The sequence below is a fragment of the Monoraphidium neglectum genome (genome assembly GCF_000611645.1).
Source record: "Monoraphidium neglectum strain SAG 48.87 unplaced genomic scaffold scaffold00829, whole genome shotgun sequence".
Lineage (NCBI taxonomy): Eukaryota > Viridiplantae > Chlorophyta > Chlorophyceae > Sphaeropleales > Selenastraceae > Monoraphidium > Monoraphidium neglectum.
In genome coordinates, this window is record NW_014012799.1 from 1 (window position 1) to 19,909 (window position 19,909).

Sequence of the window (19,909 nt, forward strand, 5' to 3'; positions counted from 1 at the left end):
GCGCGGGCGGCGGCGGCGCCGAGGCGGAGCGGGATCACCGGGATCGGATGGGTATGCGGGAGGCAGATCTGGATCTGCCCTTTGAGCTTCACATGCTGGAGGTGGCCCTCGGGGAGGTGCGGGGGCCGGGGCCCGGCGGCGGCTTGGCGGCGGTGGTGCAGGCGGCGGTGGTGGCGGTACTGATGTATATTGACGTAATCGGTTGCGGTGGTTGATGTGGAAAGGGGGGCCAGGGTCAACAAACTGCCGTGGCGGGATCCGTTTTTTTCCAAGCCAACCAGTGTTTTGGCCTGTGCGCTTGGCGGACGGAGAGGGGCCAGCCCTGGGCAGCCGCTGGGGGGCAGAGGCCGTCACCGCGGCCTCAGCGCGCCGCTGGGGGCCAATTGTGGCACCCGGGACGGCGGCCGCGCACGAGCCTTGTGCCGCCACACGGCATTTCATATCTGCACACACGCACACGCACACATGCTCACACGCGCGCGCAGGTGTGCCGCCACCTGGCGCAGCAGGCGGCGTCACTCGAGCAACTGGCCCACCCGGCGCTCGACGCGCTCACGCGCAACGCCGACACTATCAACCTCGAACGGGTGACCTGGCGCCCTGATCTGATACGCTTGATCTGTTTATGTCGTACCTGCTGTACGTCCCTGCGCCGCGTTGTGTTCACCCGCGGGCTCGCTGTGCACGCTGATCTCATGCGGCATGTCAAACCAATCACCTACTGCAGAGGCGCCGCGCTGCTTGGGGTCCCCTCGCGCCCTTCCTCCTCGCCGCCGCCGCGCTGCCGCCGCCGCCCGACGGTCCCTCGCCATTGCCCCTCAAACCCCCGCGCCCCCCCCTTCCGTTGGGCCCCGCAGGTGCGCAAGATCAAGACGCAGCACCAGCGGCTTAGCGGGCGCGTGACGGGGCTGCGGGAGGTGCTAGAGCGATACATGGGTGAGCGACGCGCGCTGACAGACGACACGCACGTGATGTAATTCGCACGGGCCGTTGCGTCAAGCCGCGCCTGTTACAAGGGGCACGGTGGTCCCGCACCGCCTTGCTGCGGGGTCTATGCGCAAGGTTGAGCCCCCTAGGCTGGCAGGGGTCTAGGCGGCAGGATCGGGGTGGCGGGGACAGTTTTCTCCCTGCGCAGTCAGGGAATTCCGGTTGGCACCCGGCCTTGCTCAGTGCGCGCCTGCCTTTGGCCGGCCTCGTGCGCCGCTGATTTCGACGCCGCCCCACCCATGAGCTCCGCCCCCGCCACGAGCGCCGCGGCAGCGGAGTGAATGCCGCGCTGACCGACAGACGCACAGCAGCACGTCAGAACCCGCCGCGGCCTCCGCACCCGCTTGACGAAACAAGACACCGTTGCAACCGCCTCGACCGTCAAAAACCACACATCCGATCTGACCGCCTCGACTGCCAATCCCGTTGTGACCGCCCCCAGAGGATGACCAGGACATGTACCGCATGTGCCTTACTAAGCGGCGGGAGACGGATGTGGAGCCGACTGGGAGTGACAACACGCTCATGATATCGCGGCCCAACCCCGCGCGGCACCACCTGGTCAGTGTGTCAATGTGTTTGACGTGTGTGTGTGTTGTGCACACAATGTGCATTTGTGTGTGCGTGTGTGCGTGCTGGAGGTGTGTTAAAATGTGTGGGGGGCAGGGACGGGGGGTGATGGGGGATTTGGGGTTGTGTAACTTGACAGGCGTGTGGGTATGATGGATGGGTGGGCGTGTGGGTGCGTGCAAATTCCGTGTGTGCTTGTGTGTGTGTGTGTGTGTGTGTGTGTGTGTGTGGGTGTGCATGTGCCTCAGCGTGTGCACATATTCACGCATTGAGTGATCGCGCGCGCACGTGTATGTGTTTGTGTGGGTGTGGGTGTGGGTGTGGCGCTTGCATGCACGCTCGCGCACATGCCAATGCGTTTGCGCACACAACCAAGCGTGCTCCGGCTGACAGCCAGCACCCGTGCGCCCGCCCCACCCTCGGCTTGGGCAGAACCCCCACTCTGCGCCGTGAGCGGCAGGCCGTGCCCGGGCCCGCATGCCGCCGCTCCTTCCCCTTCAAAAGCCCTCCACGCCGCAGCAACCCCGCCTCCTGCCCCATTCCCCGGCTCCCCGCAGGCCGCGGCCGGCCTGCTGCGCAGCCACAGCCTGGCGCGCAGCCCACCTGTCTTCCTGGAGCGCCTGGGGTCGTCCCTGCCGCGGCAGCGCGGCGGCGCCGACAGCGACTCAAGTGGGTGGACCTTGCACGCCCGCGTGCGCCGGCGCGCGCGTTGGCCGCCCCCGCGACGCTCGCCGGCCGGCTGAGGGTGGAAGCTGGGATGGTCATGGGCGAAGCAGCGCCGCGCGGGGTGTCTGAAGACGGCGGCCCGGCCGGCCGCTCGGTTGTCTGCAGGAACGAGAGGAGTGGTCGTCCTGTGGGCCTCTCTGCGCCACCTGCAGCCCGACCCTAGCTGTTGACGCGGTCGCCCCTCGGTCCCGCCCCACCCTTCTCCGCCTTGCCCCTCCTCTGGCGATCGCCCACCCCGCCGCCGTCCAAGGCAGCGCAACCTCGGACGTGCACGACCTGCTGGAGGTGCGGGCGGCTGGCTGTTTGGGGGGCACGCGCTAGCACCGTGGTGGGGCGCCGCGGGTTGGCGGCAGTGGCCCCCTTTTCAAACCTGCAATCCCCTCAAACAGCCCACCACCCGCATCCTTGCATTCTTTGACAGCTGTCCAGACCAGAACCTCATACCCTCATACCTTCTCACCCCCTCCCCGCCCCCAATCGCCAGGTGGAGAACCTGCTTGAGTCATATTACATGATGGTTGACTCAACACACCACAAGCTCAACGCCATAGGTGGGTGTGTGATTGCTTTATGCAATAGGTGAGTTCGTGAGTGTGTTACGCATGTGTGTGTGTGAGTGCGTGCGCGTGTGTGTGTGTGTGTGTGCGCGCGCGCGTGCATGTGCATGCGCTTGTGTGTGCGTGTGCGTGTGCGTGTGGCACCCGCAAGTTGGCTGCTGCGTTCAAACACACTAAGACAAGGGCAGGTCTCAGCAGCAACCGCAGGGCAACGCGACGCGACCACAGGCGCCGAACAAGCGGCGTCTCCCTCGGTGTGCCCGCCCCGCTCCCAGCTCCCTGCCTCAGCGCGCGGGCCCCGGTTGTGCGGCGGCGTCGGGAGCTGCTCACTCCCCCTTCCCCCTCGACCCCCACAACGTCTTCAGCTTCATATGCTCATACCTCGCCCCCGACCCCCCACCCCACCCCCACCCCAACCCATAACCCAAACCGACCGTCACCAACCGCCAGGGGAGTACATCGATGACACTGAGGACTACATCAACATTGAGCTGGACTACAGCCGCAACAGGCTGCTGCGGCTAGAGATCATGATCACGGTGGGTGCAGTGAATGTGTGTGTGTGAGAGAGAGAGTGTGTGTGTGTGTGTGTGCTTGCTATACCCGCACAGTGTTTTTGTGTGTGTTATGGAGGGGAGGGGAGGGGGGCATTCGATTCACTGGGATTGTCGCAGCCGCCCCACAGGCGCTGCCGCCACCTCCCAGGCCAGTGCCCTGGGGAGGTGCGACGGGAGCGCCTCGGGCAAGCTGCTGCGCCGGGCAGGGGTGACGGGCCCGACTCGCGCGGGCCGCCATCGCGCCGCACCGCACGTCTAGCCCGCACGAGAAACGCCACTCTAATCCCATCGCAAACGCATGCGCTCGGAGCGGCCCAATCTCCAGATCACCCCAAACACAGGTTCTCAACCATTGGGCACTCCTGACCGCGCATCTCCCCCCCCCTCTCCCCCCTCCGGCCCAGGTGGCGACCTTCTGCCTGGCGCTGTACAACCTGCTGGCGGGAGTTCTCGGCGAGAACTTGGTCCTGCCGACGCTCATCACCCAGGACATCTGGGGCTTCGTTGTTGTCAACGGCACGGCCTCGACCGTCTGCGTCGCGCTCTTCTTCCTCTCGTGGCGCGTGATGCAGCGGCGGAAGATGATCTGATCCGACCCGATCCGATTCGCCGAGGCCATGTGATCCGCGTTGAGGTTCGCGAGCGGCGACGCGCCCCGCGCGCCGGGGGGGGGGGGGTCGGCAAGGTGGAGCTGGGCGCGTGGCACTCGGCTGTCACCGTTGTTCGCGCAGCAGGGGTTGGTCCTGCCACGATAATCGCAATCGAGTGGGGGCCAGCCTGGAGAGGAGCCCCCTTTGGCCCCGCCCCCAGCCCCAGCCCGCGCTGGGGCCTGTTTTGGGTCGAGCGAGCCGCCGCGCCGCGCGGCGCTGTGCGTGAAGCCACGGCCCATTCAGAGGTTGTGGGGCACCCGGGCCGTGCCGGCGCACGCGGCGCGCGGCGCAGCCCCTGCATGCCGCGGCGTCCCTGCTCGATCGAGACTTATGGGCGGGTCCCAGGCGAGCAAAGCGGCCGCCAGCATATGCAGGCCTTTGGCTCTGTTTTGCAGCCTTGCCCCACCCCATTCATGGCTTTCCCATTCGTTTTGGCGCGCAAGAGTTGACCTAGCGCATGCATCCGCGCCGTGCGTCGCCCCAGCCACAGGCTGAGCCGTGTCCCCGCATAGCCCCGGGGTCGCGCCGTGCCACGCCGCCTGCAGCCAGCAGCGCCCATATTGGCTTCCCCTGTATGGGGCCCGGCCAGCCGGCCCGGCGTCTGCAGCGCGCGGCGCCCGTGCAGCATGCATGCGGCCATACCTTCAGGAATGTGTCGCTGCGCCGGTGCGGTCCCGTGCTTTTTGCCCTGTACAGGCTGCTGGCTTTTCTCCCATCTGTGGAGGGGAGGCCGGCGCTGGCTGCGCTGGCGGCGCTCTCGATGGCCGGGCAGTGCCACACGCATACACATATAGGTCGCGGCGGGCCGAGCTGCAGGATGTAATTCGCTGATTGCTTTTCATGGCGCGCTCACACACTGCATCGGTGGGCAGCAGCGCTCGAGGCGGCGGCGTTCGAGGGGGGCAGCAGCGCCGGCATCTTATATTCTCGCCTGCAGGGGGTGCTCCCTAGCAGCCGGCCCGCGCTGCCTGGTGCCAAAGGGCTGGTCAGCAGCCGACGCCCGCGCCGCCCAGCTCGACGCCTGCAGTAGGGCTTCCCAGCAAGCACAAATTCCCGGATTACAACTTGCAAAAACGCACCTCACGCACACTCGACCTCGGGCGTCGGAGTGGGTCGGAGGACCGGCGGGACCCTCTCGCAGGCAGGCCGCGCACTCACAAAGTCGTTGCGGCAGCTCATGCCGGCCGCATGCGGCGAGGCGGCCGACGGGCCGGGGACTTGCGGCTCTACGAAACCGCGCACGTGTGCCGGCCAACGAGAAACAGAAAGCATGGCCGCGCGGCATACAAGGCGGCCAGCCATGGGTGCGAGGCGTGGGGGAGGGGGCGGGCGCGGCACGGCGCCGGCAACGCCTCGCTGGCGGCTCGCCGCGGCGTGCGTGGGCAGGGCGACACGCCCAACCGTCGCCCCGCGGCCCTTTGAAAAATTCATTGCCAGGGGGTGATTGTACAACGTGCCAGGGCAGGCGCGGGCCGCTTCCTTGTCTCATGAAGATCCGCTGATCGCCCAGGGAGCTTTGATGCCGGGCACCCCGCGCCAGAAACACAGGCGCGAGCCGCTCTTGTCACGATGTGCATGCATGCACACAAAGAGAAAAAGGGTTCCAGGGTTGCAAAAGGGTTCCAGAGCCGCGCCCGCGCGCGCGTCGGGGAGCGGGGAATGGCAAGACTCCTATTTGGGCGCCGACATTCGGTTAATGATTGGTTCGCGTGCAGACAATGTGCAGATGGCTGGTGCCGGGGCTTGCCCCGGCTCAATGAACCGCAGCGCCATGCCAGGCGGCAAGGACGGCCTATAGACAGTTGAGGATTTGAGCACGCATCTCACGCATCCCTCGCACTCCTCTCTAACCAATCAGCACCCTGTCTTCGCCTCTCTAACCAATACAAAAGGGCACGCACGCGCAATACTAACGGGTGCGGCGGCTCCCTACCCTCAAGCCTTTCTGCCGCATCATTTCCTGGGCGGCGGCGCAATGGGGATGTGCAGGGTCGGCTCGCCGGCCAAGGGCGCTGCCCACACAGTTTGTGTGCGGTTCTGCTGCTGAGAGTGCGCACGCCGGGGCTCAAAGGGTGCACCCCGCATTCGGTAGTGCCTGCCATGCACACGGGCAAGGGAACGGGGCCACATGCGCGACCGCATGCGCGGAAGCACGTGCTCATGATGCACGTGGGTCCAAAAGACGATTTGAAGCATGGGGCCTTTGACCAACCCGTCCAGCCGTGGCACAACCGGTGCCACCGTGGGTCGAGGCCCGCACAAACGGGCGCGCAAACCAATAAAGGGTTCCTCAGAAAGGCCGCGCCCATGCATCAGGGGTTGCGGTGAGGCGCTGGCCCTGATAATTCGGGTGCGGGCTGAACAGTTGGAGTGCGGCCGTGTGCGAGGGCGGGGCTCGGGTCGAAGCGGGGCGCTGCCCCTTGCCAGCCGGAAGCTGTTGCAGCCTGTACGAGGTGCGAGCGGAGCGCTCGTGCTATGTGACGGGTGAGACGGTCCATGCATCCGTTGTCGCTCTCTCATGAGATCCCCTACCCCACGCTCCGCCAGCCGACAACCGCGACCGGAAATCAAATGCTTGAGCACACTTTTGGAGCAACAAAGGTGGTACCGGCGCCGGCCGGCCGCCGCTCTGCGGGGGCTTGGCCCTGTCCTGCCCGCTTGCAATGCGGCTGGCGGGGCGCATCGGCGCGTCTTGAACACTAGCTGCCTATTGATGATGACGAAAAGCCACGTTGAAGATGTTGACAATCCAAAAGACTGCAGCTGCAGCGGCCCACACCCTACGAAGCATGCCTGTACCCAATGCCAGGGCCGCCGCGGCCGCTGCCGCCAGCCACGGCGCCGATCGCGCAGCAGGGGCCGGCCGCGTGCGCCGCAAACGGCGTGCTGAGGCTGAGCGCGCGCGCCTGCTGCGCGACGTACGGCAGGGAGGCGTGCGGCAGGCACGCCTGCGGCTGCAAGGAGGCAGCGGCAGCGGCGGCCGTGGCGGCCGCCGCCAGCAGCTGCCTGCTGGTGGCGAACTCTGCGCCGCCGAGCGCGCAGCTGTCGAACCAGGCTGCCTCGCCGGCAGGAGTTGCAAGAGCCGCAGCCAACGAGGCCGCCCGCGGCGCAAGCGGCCCGGTGCCCAAGAGGAGCTGCCCCGGGCGCCCGCAGCCAATGCTGCAAGCAGCCCGGTGCGGCAGCGACGCGGCCGGCCAAGCCGTGGGGGCCGCGTGGGCGGGCCAGCAGTGGCCAATCGTGGAAGTCAGAGGGGCGCCTTGGGCGCTTGGGGGCGTCCACAGGTGGGCGAGGTCAGAGATCTGTAATGTTAGATGGGGGGGCATTGTGCAGTTTGGGCGCACGATTCAGGGAGTATCATGGGAGGTGCGAATGGAGGCATGCGTGCGTGGGTAAGTGCATGCGTGCGTGCATGCGCGCGCACGCACGTGCGTGCATCCGTGCGCGCATGCGCGCGCAAGGCTGTGTGCCACGCAGTGTATGGGCCCCGGTGAGGGAGGATGCCGAAGCGCGACCCCACAAGGACATCAGGGGTTGGGAGGGCCTGCGAGATTGCCGAAATCACATTGCCCCTGCAGCCACGCAGCGCTAGGCCGTCAGCTGGCCCGGCACTGACCTGCGAAGCCGCCACCGCCGCCGTCAGCGCTGCGGCGCGGCTGTTCACGGCGTGCTCGACGCTGGCCGCAATCAGGAAGTCGGAAAGGCGGCCCCCCAGCGAAGCGGCGCCTGCCGCGGCGCCGCAGCCGGCCGGGGTGCCAGGGAAGGTGCCGGGGTCGAGGAGGGCGCTGCTGCCGGTGAGGGAGCCGGCTGGCTCCCGCATGGTGAAGGCTGGCAGCGCCGCGGCGTCCCAGAGGCCCCGCCGCCCTGCGGCCACTCCAGCGGGCGGGCCGGCGCCTGCGTTACCGCCCAGTTGGGCCAGGAGCAAGTGCGCGGGCGCCGGCGGCGCCGGCAGGGGGCGGAGTGTGTGGCAGCCGGCCGAGGGAGGGCGGAGCGACCCCGGCAGGGGTGCTGCCGGCGCCACGGCGGGCGCCATGGCAGTGGCCTCGAGCCACAGCTGCGGCTGCATCTGGCCGGCGTTGGCCGCGGCGAGCGCTTGCAGCTGGAACTGACGGGCGGCCGCGACTGTCGATTCGGCAGCGGGGGCGGCCGCGGGCGAAGTGGGCCCGACCGCGCGCCCGCCGCCCACGGGCCCGGTGAAGCTCGCAGAGTGCTGCGGGACCCTGTGCCTGCCGGCCCCAGCCGGCCCGCTGAAGCTCGCCGACTGCCGCGGCGCCCTGCGGCCCCCGCCCGCCGCCTTGCCTGCCGCGGCGCGCACCCCCAGCTTGCCGGGCGCGCACCACTCCACCGCCATCGGCGCGTCGGCGCCCTCCCACGCGCGCCGCCCGTTCAGCGCGGCGCGCGCGGCGCGCGCGCCCTCGTGTGACGTCATAGTGACGAGGCCGCAGCCCTTGCTGGATCTGGCTGTCGGCCAGGCCCTGAAGAGGTTGATCTCTTCTACGCCGCCAAACGGCTCGAAAACACGTGCGACCTCGTTGGCGGGCGCGCTGGGCGCGACCTTGGCGAAGAAGAGCTGCGGGGGCGAGGCAGTGAGGCGGGTGCGGCAGCGCTCGGTGAGGCGGCGAGGCACAGAATGCCACAAGGGCATGGTGCGGACGCTGCACGCTGAGGTGCCGCACGGGCGTCGAGACTGCAGGCGGATAGGGGCCGCACCGTCCTGTCGTTCCTGTCGCTGTCAGGCGCGCCCGCCGCTGCGGCGGCCTCTGCAGCAAAGGGGCCGCTGCCTGAATGGCCGACGGGCGGCGAGGTGACAGGCGCCGTCGGCACTGCAATGGGCTGGCGGCGCACAAGTGGGCCTGCGCCACAGGAAGCGGCTACCAGCAGGCTCTCCTGATCGTAGAGAGTGGCTGCAGAGGACGCCTGCGGCAGCTGGTCCGGCGGGAGCGCCGGATGCAGGCGTAGTGGGCCAGCATCCTGGATCGCTTCCCCAATGCTGCTAAGGTTGATGCGCGCCGCTGTCGGGTCCATACGACCTGCAAGAGGCGGCCCTATGTATATTTTAGATGTTTCCTACGGTATGCTGTCCACTCGACGCCTCTACCTATCGTAGATCATGTGCGCGCCAGTTGGTTGGCTGGCGGCATGTCGTCTTCGTCTAGCTGCGATGTAATTGTGATCCGGATTGTCAAGCGGCACGCTAGTCATTGAGCAGCGTGATCAGGTTTTGCCCGAGGCGAGCGGGCGTGCGGAGTTTGTGATGAAGGTGGGCCGCCGCCACTCACCAAGGCATAACCGATCTCCGCACGGTGGCTACGCGCCCTGCAAAATACCATCAGCCTTTGCTTATAGACTGTCCTTTGCAGCCTTTGCTGTCTCAATGTCGGACAACGAACTGTGTGAAGAAAGCACACCAACACACTGTCTGCACTTTCTGCAGGAATACGGGAATTGGAGAACCAGAAGTATCATGAGAAGGGTGTGTAGTCGCTTGTAGGTTCAAAACAGAAGTCGTGATGATTATGTGAATCACAATGTGGGTGTGACGTCCTCTTGGTCATGGGCATGCGTGTCAGCATGAGCAAACTCAAAGGGGAAAGCCGCAGGTGGAGGCGGTTGATCAAGTAGACAGTTTCATTTCCACTGGCCCACAATGCCGCACGCTGCAGTTTGTGCGGCACAAACTGCAGCGAGCGGATGGCCAGTGAGCTACGGCCAGCCTGCTGCCACGCCTTCTGCCGCACCAGGGGACGGCACTGTGCAAGCACTCATCTCAGTGCCAACCCCGAGACACAGGCGATTAAAGGTAAAATTGATGCAACAGATGCCCATGCCACCGATGCCCTCACGCGATGAGCGCAGCCCACCAGGAACAAGCTGACCCTGCTGTCGTGCTCCGCAGACTTTGGAATTCCCACATGGTTTGAACCACCCCGCACAGATTGGCCATGTGTCTTGAGCGGAAACACTCTGGCTTCTTTACCGGAGAATTACATGACATTTTTGGAGTCTTTGCGCCTGCAGACAAAAGTCATGAGCTTGTCTTGGGGATTAAGGCGCTCAAAGTGGGGTAGAACTTCTTGCAACATTATTAGAGAGTGAGCACAAAGCAAATTCACGAATAAGCAAGAAATGCTGTTCAACACTCTGATCATATCACAGCTGTCCCTGCACATGCTCTCGACCACCCATGAATGGTGCACACCATGACACGTGTGCCCGCCCCGCGAACGTGTCTGAGCTGAGCACTTGTCCATGCGTCCATGGGAAGATGCTTTGCACGCGGTGAACCTCACCAGGTCGGGTTGTGTGCTCTGCGAGGCTTGTTTTATATGAATAAGACAAAAAATGAGGTTATGGCTGGTGCTGGTGGCCTGCGGTCACCCTTGTCGGCGGCCCCGCCCGTGTGAAGATGCATGAGAACAGCTTCGTCGGTGGTTCGGCGGAGCGCGCACGAACGAATGTGCAGGGGACAACTCATGTGACCACCTAATTAATTTTATCCTACATCCGTTTCAGCACGTACGTGCATCATAGTGCTAGTTACACGACAGCCTGCAGCTGACTCGCAATGCTTGGTGCCCCAGCGCCAAAAAGTGTGCATCTCAATATTTCAGCCGGTGATAGCTAAAACGATGCGTTAGGTGCTGCCAGCGATCCGGCGAGCGCGGGGCTCGCTTTGTTTGCAAACTCGGCCCGCGGTCGAATGGCGCAGTCAATTGACCAGCTCTCAATTTTGCTGGCACGTATGAGGGCCCGCCAGGCGATGGACGGTGGGTTTTTGTACAGATCAAGCGACGACAATCGGAGCGGTCGCCGTGCGTGCATCAATGCCCCGTATCTCCATAAGCGCTTGCTATCAATACAGTTTCGTGTCATGGGGGGGTGGCCACCGCCATGCGTCACAGCGTGCACAGCACTTCAGCCGGCCCGCTGACCAGGCGACCGGCCGCGCCACCGCCGCATTCTGAACTGAAGACCCACAGCGCTGGCAGTTGCCGTGTGTGCGCTACAATGCCCAAGAAGAGGCTACGCTAGATGCGCCTTTCTGGAGCCTGGCGGCCAGCCACCAGTGCGCACATTCGCTGCTCGCGACCGACCCCCAGCAGCCTGCACCCGGGTTTGCAGCGGCGGTCGCCGCGGGCGCAGCGCCGACACGGCTGGCAATGCGTATCGTGGAGGCGCCGGCAGAGCTGTGTGGTCCGCTGCGAACCGACAGGTGCGCCATTCCGGGGCGGGGATGCGAATGGGCCGCAGGCCGCGCAGGCTCGCTTCCGGCGTTGCGGCGGCCTAACGACCGTCCCAGCCGGCTGTGAGTCGTGACTGCGGGGCAGGAGTCAGAGTATCGGCAGCAATTGAGCCGGTCGTTTTCCTACAAGGCTTGGCTGGACCCAATAATTATAGGCCTCGGCATAAGGGAGGCGACTGGCTGGCCGAAGCCGCACGCCCCGCCGCCGACCGGCCCCGCAGGCGCCTTGCGCCGCCGTTTCGTGTCAGAGTGGACGCCCACTACTGCGGCTGCCTGGACTTCCTGTTCACTGTCAAGGCTTACATCATCGACGTCGAGGCGGCCGCCTATATTCATGAGTAAGCTTATGGGCACGGGCGGCTGACGGCGGGGCGGGCACGTATGCACCGTCCGCGCCTGGTGTCGCCCCATCGGGCAGGCTGCATGCATGCGTGTGCATGCCATGCGCGTGCCATGCGTGCTCATGCATGCTCTTGGGCTCACTCATGCATGGCCGTGCATCCCATCACCCGCATGCAGGTGGGTGCCGCCCGAGTTCCAGGACGACATGGGGCCCTGCAAGGCCCAAGTCACAGAATTCAAAGGCGAGGTCTGCATGACCCACCACTTCAAAGCCGCCGCCAGCGCCGCCTTGCGCCCCCGCGCCGGCGATGGCGATGACGGCTGCAGCGCATGGGCCCGCGCCAGCGCGGGGCCGGCGTCAGCGCCGCCCGGCTTGGAGGCGTGCTGCAGCCATGAGTTTGTGTTTGGGGACCTGCGGCTGGCGAGGCCGTCGAGGATGAAGCCGTTTTATGTGGTCTTTGCAGCTTCCGTGCTGGACACTGACCTGATATACGTCTTCTGGAAGGTGCCCTCCATAGCCATCTGCCGCACCGACCAGTTTGACAACGCGTGCAAGGTGCTCGGCCTGCCGACCGGCGCGGCGGCCGCGCGGCTCGCCGCGTCGGCGGCGCCAAGGCCGTCGATGCCGGCGTGGCGGCAGGCGCTGCTGGCGGCTGCGGCGGCGCAGCAGGAGGAGCAGCAGCAGCAGGAGCAGCGGCAGCAGCAGGAGCAGCAACAGCAGCAGCAGCAGCTACTGCTGCAAGACCATCCGCTGCCGATGCAGACCCTGCTGTCTGACGACCGGCTGCAGCGGTTGCTGCTGCGGGAGCAGCGGCAGCGCCTCGGCGCGCTACAGTGGCGGCTGCAGGACGAGCGAGCGATGCCGCGGGGGATGCCGGCCTCGTGGCAGCAGCAGCAGCAGCAGCAGCAGCAGCAGCAGCAGCCGTGCCTAGATGCAGCGGACCCTGCTCTCATCCTTGCAGACCCTGCGGGCGACTGCCAGCGCGAGTGTGGCGGCGGCTTGGTGCACATTATGCCCGACAAGGCCGGCTTCAAACGCCAGCGGCAGGCTGGCAAGCAGCAGAAGGAGCAGGAGCAGTTGCAGCAGCAGCAGCACCCGCAGCCGCCGCCTCTGCCTGCCCAGCGCGCGCCCCAGCAGCCGCAGCTGTGGCAGCGACAGATCGCGCGCAGCAGCAGCGGTGGGAGCGATGACGCGCAGACACTGGCTGACGTCCCGGGGGCCCCCGCCGCCACGGCCGCCGTCGCCGCCGCCACCACCCCGCCGCCGCTGCTCTCGCGCGGCGCCCGTTCATCGTCCCTCGGTCCCGCCGGCTGCCCCCAACCCGCCGGCCCCGACCCCGCCGACGACGCCGCGGCCGTCGCCGCCGCGGCTGCCGCCGCGACAGTGCGTTGCGTTCCGCGGCCGCCGTCGGCGGCGGCGCTGCGCGCGCTGCTACTCGCGTCGTACGGGCAGCTGGGGTTCACCCGGCCCCTGTGCCCTAAGGACCTGTCGGCCCTGCAGGCGCTTGCGGGCTTCAGCGCCGCCAGGCCCGCGGGCGGCGGGGGCGAGGGGGCAGTTGAGGACGCGGACGCGGCGCGGCGCGAGTGGGAGGGGTTCCTTGCCGCGTGGGTGCAGACGCTGAGTCTCATGAAGCTGATACACAACGTGAGGGCTCGTGCACGCGCGCGCGTACGCGCGCCGCGCCTGGCCGCACACCCCGGCATGTCCCTGCGCCGCTGGCGTGCTGCCCTGCAAGATTGCTGAGCGTGCGTCAGGGGGCTGGGTGCCTGCTCCGCCCAACCCCTCACATCCCTGTCTTTCAACCTGCCCTCAACCCTTTTTTTGCCCGCCCCACCCCCAGCTCTGGGACATGGCAGTGCCCACCACCCTTGTCTCCGGCCCCGCCGTCGGCCGCGCCGCGGTTGCCGCGGCGCTCCGCCCGCAGCCGCCGGGCACCTTCCTCTGCCGCGTCTCGCTCGGCCAGCCCGGGTCGCTCATCGTCAGCTGCCGCGCAGCTGCTGAGCACCCGCAGGCCGACGCCGACGGCGTTGTGCACGTCGCGGTGCCCGCAGCGCTGCTGCGGCGGCGACGCGCTGACTCGTGGCTGCGGGCGCTGCCCGGCGCGACGCACGCGCTCGACGCGGCGACAGGCGCACGGTTCGACAAGCGGCAGCTGCTCGAGGGTGATTACGTGAGGGTCGCCGAGATCAGCGCCGCGGCGGCCGCCGCGGCGGCGGCGAAAAAGGCGGCGTGCGGCGACGCCTGCGCCGGCGCCTCGGTGGCCGTAGGCGTGCAGGCCGGCTGACGCCGGAGAGCTGCTGAGCCGCTGCCGGCGGCAGGGCCAAGGCAGCGCCTTGCATCCGCTGCCCCGGCACCCCTTCATGTGTCGGCCCCCCTGCCCCGCTGCCAGCGGACGCCGAAATGATGTCGGTCCTGAGCCCACCTCGGCTCTGCAGGAGCCAGGCAACCTGTGCCAGCACCGCAGGTACCCCTGTCCTCTGCACGCGCCCCGTCAGCGCACCCCGCAATCTCTCTCAGATTCGTTCATTGTTTGGATGGTATTTATGCGGGGCCGACCTGACCTATTCCTAGGCGCGAAAGCGCAAGGCGCCGGGCCTTCTGAGGCGCCGCCATTCGTGTACTTGGGTTGCTCTCATCTGTCCCCTGCCCTTGTGCCCATTGCCTTGCTCACACACACGCGCCGGGGCGCCCCCGCGCCGCACGAGGCCGCGGCGGCCGCTCCCTGGACGTTGATTCCTCCCTGGGTGCATTCGCGCGTCGCTTACCGCACTGGGGGCGTACGACCTTGTTTCGACTTCGCCGTCCCGTGCATGCGGGCGGCTCCCAAGCCGCGTCAGCGCCGCGGCCGCGTGCCGTGCCTCCCAGCGGGCGAGCAGCCCGCCGGCCGCGCCTTGCACGGCCCCCACGGTTGCCCTCGGCGCACTGCAAGGCGGCCCTGCGCTCGCCCCCGAGCTTGCAGCGCGGCGCGGCGCCTCAAAAGCTCTCGGCGTGTGGCGCCACGGCTGCGGCCTGCAAGGGTCCGCGGGCCGGGGGACCAGGGGCGCCAGCCCTCTGACGGCCCAGATCGCACCCAACCAGGTGCGCACCAACGTTTGCCCCGCGCGCTGCCCACGCGCGTGTCCCATCATCGCCATCCAACTCATGAGGTCATGTTCACATTTTTTGTTGCCGGCCGAAACAGGGCCCCCCCTTATGTTGGGTGCAACATCGCAGTTTGACCCACCGGCGACTGACGGCGCCACGTCAGCAACCACCGGGCCGTTCTCCGGCAGCCCCTCAATCCGCCAGGCGGCCCCGGACTGCGCGCCTCGGGCCCCTTGGCGTGCGCCGCGTTGGCATCCGCACTGGCGCAACCTTGGTTCGATCTTGGGTGGGATTGTGTCAGACGTGGGGTGGGAGGGGCGCGTGCGCGCGCATGCCTGCGCGCCCAACCGCGTGCCGGCATGCGGCGGCTGCCCTTTGCAGCCGGCAGCTCTCCCTCTCGCGCACGCGCGCGCGCGCGCCCCTAAGCGAGCAGCACTGGCATCCCTTTGCCTTACTTTGATGTATGTGCCGAACTCAGGGTCCCCCTGCCTGCCGCGGCCAGCGGGATGCCCTCCCTTCCGTGCTGTGCGGCGCGATGTCCAACAGAAAAGCGAGAAAAGCACCCCCCGCCCCCCCCGCGCGCCCGACGCGCCGCGGGCCGCGGCGCGCGCCCCCTCCTGCGCCGCTTGGCCGCTCGCTGGAGCGGCCGCGTGCAAGGGCAGTCCCGCAGCGGCGGCGGCGCGCTGCCGCGCTTTCACCGCACCGCCCTGGTGCCTCTATCTTGCTCCGCGCGTCGTTCGCCATGCCGTTACCCACACATGCAAATTCGGGAGGCGGACCCCGTCCCCCTCCGCCGCTCACGCACTGGATGTTACATTTTGAGGTGCGCGCCCGGCGCCCGCTTGGCCCCAAGGATATGCATCGTACGGCCCCGCCTGCCACCCTTGAGCACCAACCCGTCCTCCCAGCTCCCACGCGGCCAGCCCAGCTGCGCCTTGTTCCCCCATATTGCTGGACCACCCCGGCAGGTGAGCACGCGGGTCCCTAATTCATTTTACAAACTGCTGCTGTACCATGCAAGGCATGGCTTCGCTTTATATTGCCGCCAATTCTTTTCACTGCATTGTTGTTTGCTTGCAATCTGTGAGGATAGTACTCAGGAGAAGCTGCCATGCTGCACCGCGCTGCGAACTGCTTGGCGGCTGCTGCAAGCATGTAACCCCGTACATCACCGATTGCAGACCGCGGCATGTGGCGATGCGGCGTTAATTTGGGGGAGACTTCTAGGCGTGCCGTTGCCGCGGATTGTTGTTGTGTTGTTACAGATCACACCGCGACAGATTTCAGATTGACAGGTGGCCGGCGCCGCCGCGGCGTCCATGCGCTGTTGCGGCCGGGCCAGCCCCTGCTGCGCCATGAGCGTCTTCCAAAAAACCGACAAGGGAACTTGCAATTTAGATGGGGTTTTGATGGGGGTGAGGGGCGAAACGCCTGCAGCGCATGACGCCGGGCAGTAGTAGTGGCACTACGAACCCTTTAAGAGGGGACCCCAGCAAAACAAAAAGAGCACGCGAGGGGACCGGCGTGCGCCGCACACAGCCGCGTGCGTGCGAAATAAGCGCCAGGCTCGACAGCGACACGCATGAGGCTTTGCCAGTCTCTCGTTTTTGGGCCTTAGCTCGGAAGCCGAGCGAGCCAGGACGGGCCGCCGCGGGGGCACGGAAAGGCAGCGCCGCAGGTCGGGGCGGGTGCGCCGACGGGTGCGCGTCGGAGCATATGTGGGGGTCGTGGCGGCTCCGGCAGGGCCGCAGGGGTCGGCTGTCGGGGCGCGGGGCGGCGCTGGGGCGCCGCAGCCGGCAGGGAGCCGGGAGTCCAGGCTTGAGCAGTGCAGGCAGGCAGGGTTCGAGCAATTCAACATTTGTAAAGCGCCGCAGGCAGGCGCGGCCGGGGCGGCGGCGGGGGCGCGGGCGGGCTGGCCGGGCCGAGGGGCGGCGGCATTGGCTGCGACTCAAGCCGTCAGCGCTTGAACTCGTGTTGTGTGTGGAAAGCAGGCGCACTGACGCGCACGTGCAGCCACAGCAGAGTGTATATAGGAGCGCGCTCACGTGTGCGCCTATTGTGCAAGGCAGCAAAGAGAGCGGACTGGGACAGACACAGCAACAGCACGCGGCACGGGGCGCTAGCCGTGCCCTTCACAAATGCTTGCCCGCGTGTGCAGCGAGTGGGCGGCCAGACCGCCTGTTGCTCATTTCTTGTCCCTAACGTGCGCCCGTTTAGGGGTGCGGCCCGGGCCATCGCGGCGCAGTGCGTGCCAAATACGTAAGATTTGGGGCTTGTTGTGTTGTCTTCCAAAGGTTGTGGCTGCCCTCTAGCACGGCAGGGCCGCGTGTCGCGGAGCAAAGTGCATCCAAGGCCGCGTCGGTGGGTTTGACTGCCCGAGCGCTGCCGGGGAGCGGGGAGGCGCCATCTCACTCAGGGTTGATCAAGGGCCCTCAGACTGGCGGCAAAGAGCCTCCGGCGGCGAGCAGCGGGCCCTCAACGCGCCGCGGGCGGGCCGTCGCAACGGCAGGCGCGCAAGCACTGCGGGATGCGATCTGAGGCCTGGCAGACCCGCCAATCAAGGGGCGGTGTCCAGGTGGGACCAAGAATGCGCGACGGGCACACAGGCAGCGCCACGCGCGGGACGACGGTCGTCGCCCCCAAAACAGTGCAAGCGGGCCAGCCCGCGCTGCGCGCGGCGTGGCGCGGCGGCGGCGCGCCATCAATCGCGCACCGAACCAAGAGTGGAAGCGGCGCGTATTGTGTCCTACGCCGCTGCCAAGGTCAAAGTGAAATCACCAATTGCGGGCAGGAGGATAGTTCATCATCAGAGCCACTCCCAGGTTGTTCTGGCCGCAGGAGGCAGCCTGCACTCAAACAAACAATTTTCTCACAATAAGCTGCACATGTGCAGGTTTAGTTGCGGCAGCTTCCGTTTGTGGTCCCTGAAAGGAGAATCCGCCCGGCCGAGGGTTCATGTATACGCCATCATGCAGCACGCGGCGCACGCAGCGGCGGCGCAAATCGCGCGCCTCCGACAGCCCCGTGGCACCGGCGTGGCGCGCACGGGCGGGGCCCGCCTCGGCCGGCGTCGTACATATGCGCGAGCATGCTTGCGAGCGTGCGTGCGTGTGTAATGCAGTCGTGCGATGACGTGGTGAGATGCTGGACACCGCAAGAGTCATCGAATACCGCCCCAGGGCGCGCAGGGCGCTAGCACACCCTGCGGCACGCCGGGGGTTCTGGCGGCTGTGAGGCCCTTCAAGAGTGTTCGATCCGCCGTGACTTTCTTCGGGGTTGTTGCAGCCGGCGCACACACCCCAGCAATGGGCACCACACATGGTCAGATCGGCTCACACCACACTGTTCGAACTGCATTTGGATTGCCGGGTGGCTGTGATGTTGCCGGGCGGCGACATCACAGGCCCGCGGCGGCGCCGTCCCCAAGCAGGCGCGCCAGCAGCGCGCCCGCAGAGCGCAGAGCCTCCTCCGGCCCGACCACCACCGCCCACAGCTGCTGCGGCGCGCCCGCCGCGTCCAGCGCGCCCGCCGCCTGGACGGCCAGCGAGGCCCCGGTCAGCAGCTGGATCGTGGAGGCATGAGCCAGCAGCAACTCGGCGCCCTGCTGGCTGAGCGGCAGCGTGAGCCTCACTGGCGTAGCCGTGGCCGCGGCCAGCTCCTGCATCTGCATCTGCTGCTGCTGCTGCTGCTGCTGCTGCTCCTGCTGCATCTGCATCTGCTGCTGCTGTTCCTGCTGCATCTGCAGCTGCAGCTGCAGCTGCAGCTGCAGCCGCATCCGCTGTTGCTGCTGCTGCTGCTGCTGCTGCTGCTGCTGCTGCTGCTGCTGCTGCTGCTGCTGCTGCTGCTGCTGCTGCTGCTGCTGGCGCAGCAGCTCGTGCTGCTGCGCCTGCAGCGCAAGCTGCCGCCGCAGCTGCTGCTGCTGAAGCAGCTCCTGCTGCTGCAGGAACGCTAGCTGGCGCCGCAGCTGCGCCTGCTCCTCTGCGGCTTGCTGGAATGCCAGCCGCTCGCGCGGTGCAGCGGCCGCCGCTGCCGCGCCGCAGGCGTCCGGGGCGCGCCCCGCGGTGACGCTGGGAGAGAAAGAGGGCGCTGCCACGGGCGCCGCCAGCGCGCCGCCGGCGGGCCGGCCGGCGGTGATTGCGGGGGTGAGCGGCATGCAGGCAGCGGGGGCGGCGGCTGCGGCGCCGCGGCCGCCGGCCATCCTGTGCAGGTCGAAGGCCCCGACAAAGAAGGGGTCGTGGGCGGGCGGCACCTGGGGTTGGAAATTGGGGGAGACGGGCAGCCAAATGGGTGAGCGAGCGGCGAGGGGTGACAACGAGCAGTGCGGGCGTATGGCAGGGGCCCGCCGTGTGTCCACAAAATGGAGCCGTGCGTCGAAGAAGCTCGGCGCTCGTGACGGCGTGATGCCTGTGTGCTCACCTGGTAGGGTGCGTGAGGCGGCAAGCACACAGCCAGGTCCACCGGGGCCGAAACGGGCTGAGCCTGCTCGGCGTTCTTCACCGCAGCCGCCGCTGCTGGAATGTGGCCGATGGAAGGGCCCCACAGGTCCGGCCAGCGCGCCGCCACCGCCGCCGCGGCCGCGCCGCCGCCGTAAGCGAGGGCGTCGAGCGCGGAAAACGCGGCCGAGGCGCAGCCCATCTCGCCGCCCGCGGACATGGGGCCGCCGGGCGCCGCGGCGGCGGCGAAGCGGGGCGCGGAAGGCGCGGCGGCGGCAGCGGCCGTGCCTGGGGGCGCGGGGAACATGGTGCCAAAGGCGCCGGGGGCGCTGGGGCTGGCGCCGGGGCCGAGGCGCGCGCGGAGGCCGCCGGCAGCGGCGGCTGCCGCCGCCTCTGCTGGGGAGAGGGGGCTCGACGGGCTGGCCGCGCCGGCCACGCCTGCCGAAGTAGCCATGCTGACGGGGCTGCCCGCGCTCGGGCCTGCCGCGGCGACAAAGACGGGGGCAGAGCCGCCACCGCACGCGGCTGCGGCGGCGGCGATGGCGCCGCCCTCGGTTTTGATTCCCCGGCAGGCGCCGCCGCCCGCGACGGCAGCCGTGAGCGCGGCCGTGCAGGGGTCGGAGCAGTGGATGAGTAGAGGTTCGTCGCTGTTGATTATGCCATTGGGCACGGCGTGGGCGGGGTCGGACGCAGCACGGGAGGCTGCGTCGAGGGTAGTGGGGGAGGAGGTGTGGAGGGGCAGGGCGCTGCGCCGTGGAACGG

The 19,909-nt window shown here is 67.6% G+C and overlaps 4 protein-coding genes across 4 annotated transcripts; 2 read left to right on the forward strand and 2 right to left on the reverse strand.

Moving 5' to 3' along the window:
* Positions 1 to 53: 53 nt before the first annotated feature.
* On the forward strand, positions 54 to 3,987 carry MNEG_5514 (hypothetical protein; the record flags this gene model as incomplete). The annotated part of the gene is made up of 10 exons (XM_014046007.1): positions 54 to 176; positions 486 to 587; positions 858 to 936; positions 1,430 to 1,548; positions 2,115 to 2,226; positions 2,534 to 2,568; positions 2,768 to 2,834; positions 3,291 to 3,379; positions 3,546 to 3,605; positions 3,802 to 3,987. 10 exons carry the CDS (start codon positions 54 to 56, stop codon positions 3,985 to 3,987), a joined length of 972 nt encoding a protein of 323 aa, XP_013901461.1.
* A 2,840-nt stretch (positions 3,988 to 6,827) lies between these two features.
* Positions 6,828 to 8,689, reverse strand: MNEG_5515 (RNA-binding protein; the record flags this gene model as incomplete). Its single annotated transcript, XM_014046008.1, has 2 exons — positions 6,828 to 7,346; positions 7,661 to 8,689. The coding sequence occupies 2 exons, from the start codon at positions 8,687 to 8,689 to the stop codon at positions 6,828 to 6,830; spliced, it is 1,548 nt and encodes a 515-aa protein (XP_013901462.1).
* A 3,376-nt stretch (positions 8,690 to 12,065) lies between these two features.
* Positions 12,066 to 13,914, forward strand: MNEG_5516 (hypothetical protein; the record flags this gene model as incomplete). Its single annotated transcript, XM_014046009.1, has 2 exons — positions 12,066 to 13,274; positions 13,471 to 13,914. The coding sequence occupies 2 exons, from the start codon at positions 12,066 to 12,068 to the stop codon at positions 13,912 to 13,914; spliced, it is 1,653 nt and encodes a 550-aa protein (XP_013901463.1).
* Positions 13,915 to 18,111: 4,197 nt separating this feature from the next.
* On the reverse strand, positions 18,112 to 19,454 carry MNEG_5517 (hypothetical protein; the record flags this gene model as incomplete). The annotated part of the gene is made up of 2 exons (XM_014046010.1): positions 18,112 to 18,963; positions 19,131 to 19,454. The coding sequence occupies 2 exons, from the start codon at positions 19,452 to 19,454 to the stop codon at positions 18,112 to 18,114; spliced, it is 1,176 nt and encodes a 391-aa protein (XP_013901464.1).
* Positions 19,455 to 19,909: the final 455 nt, after the last annotated feature.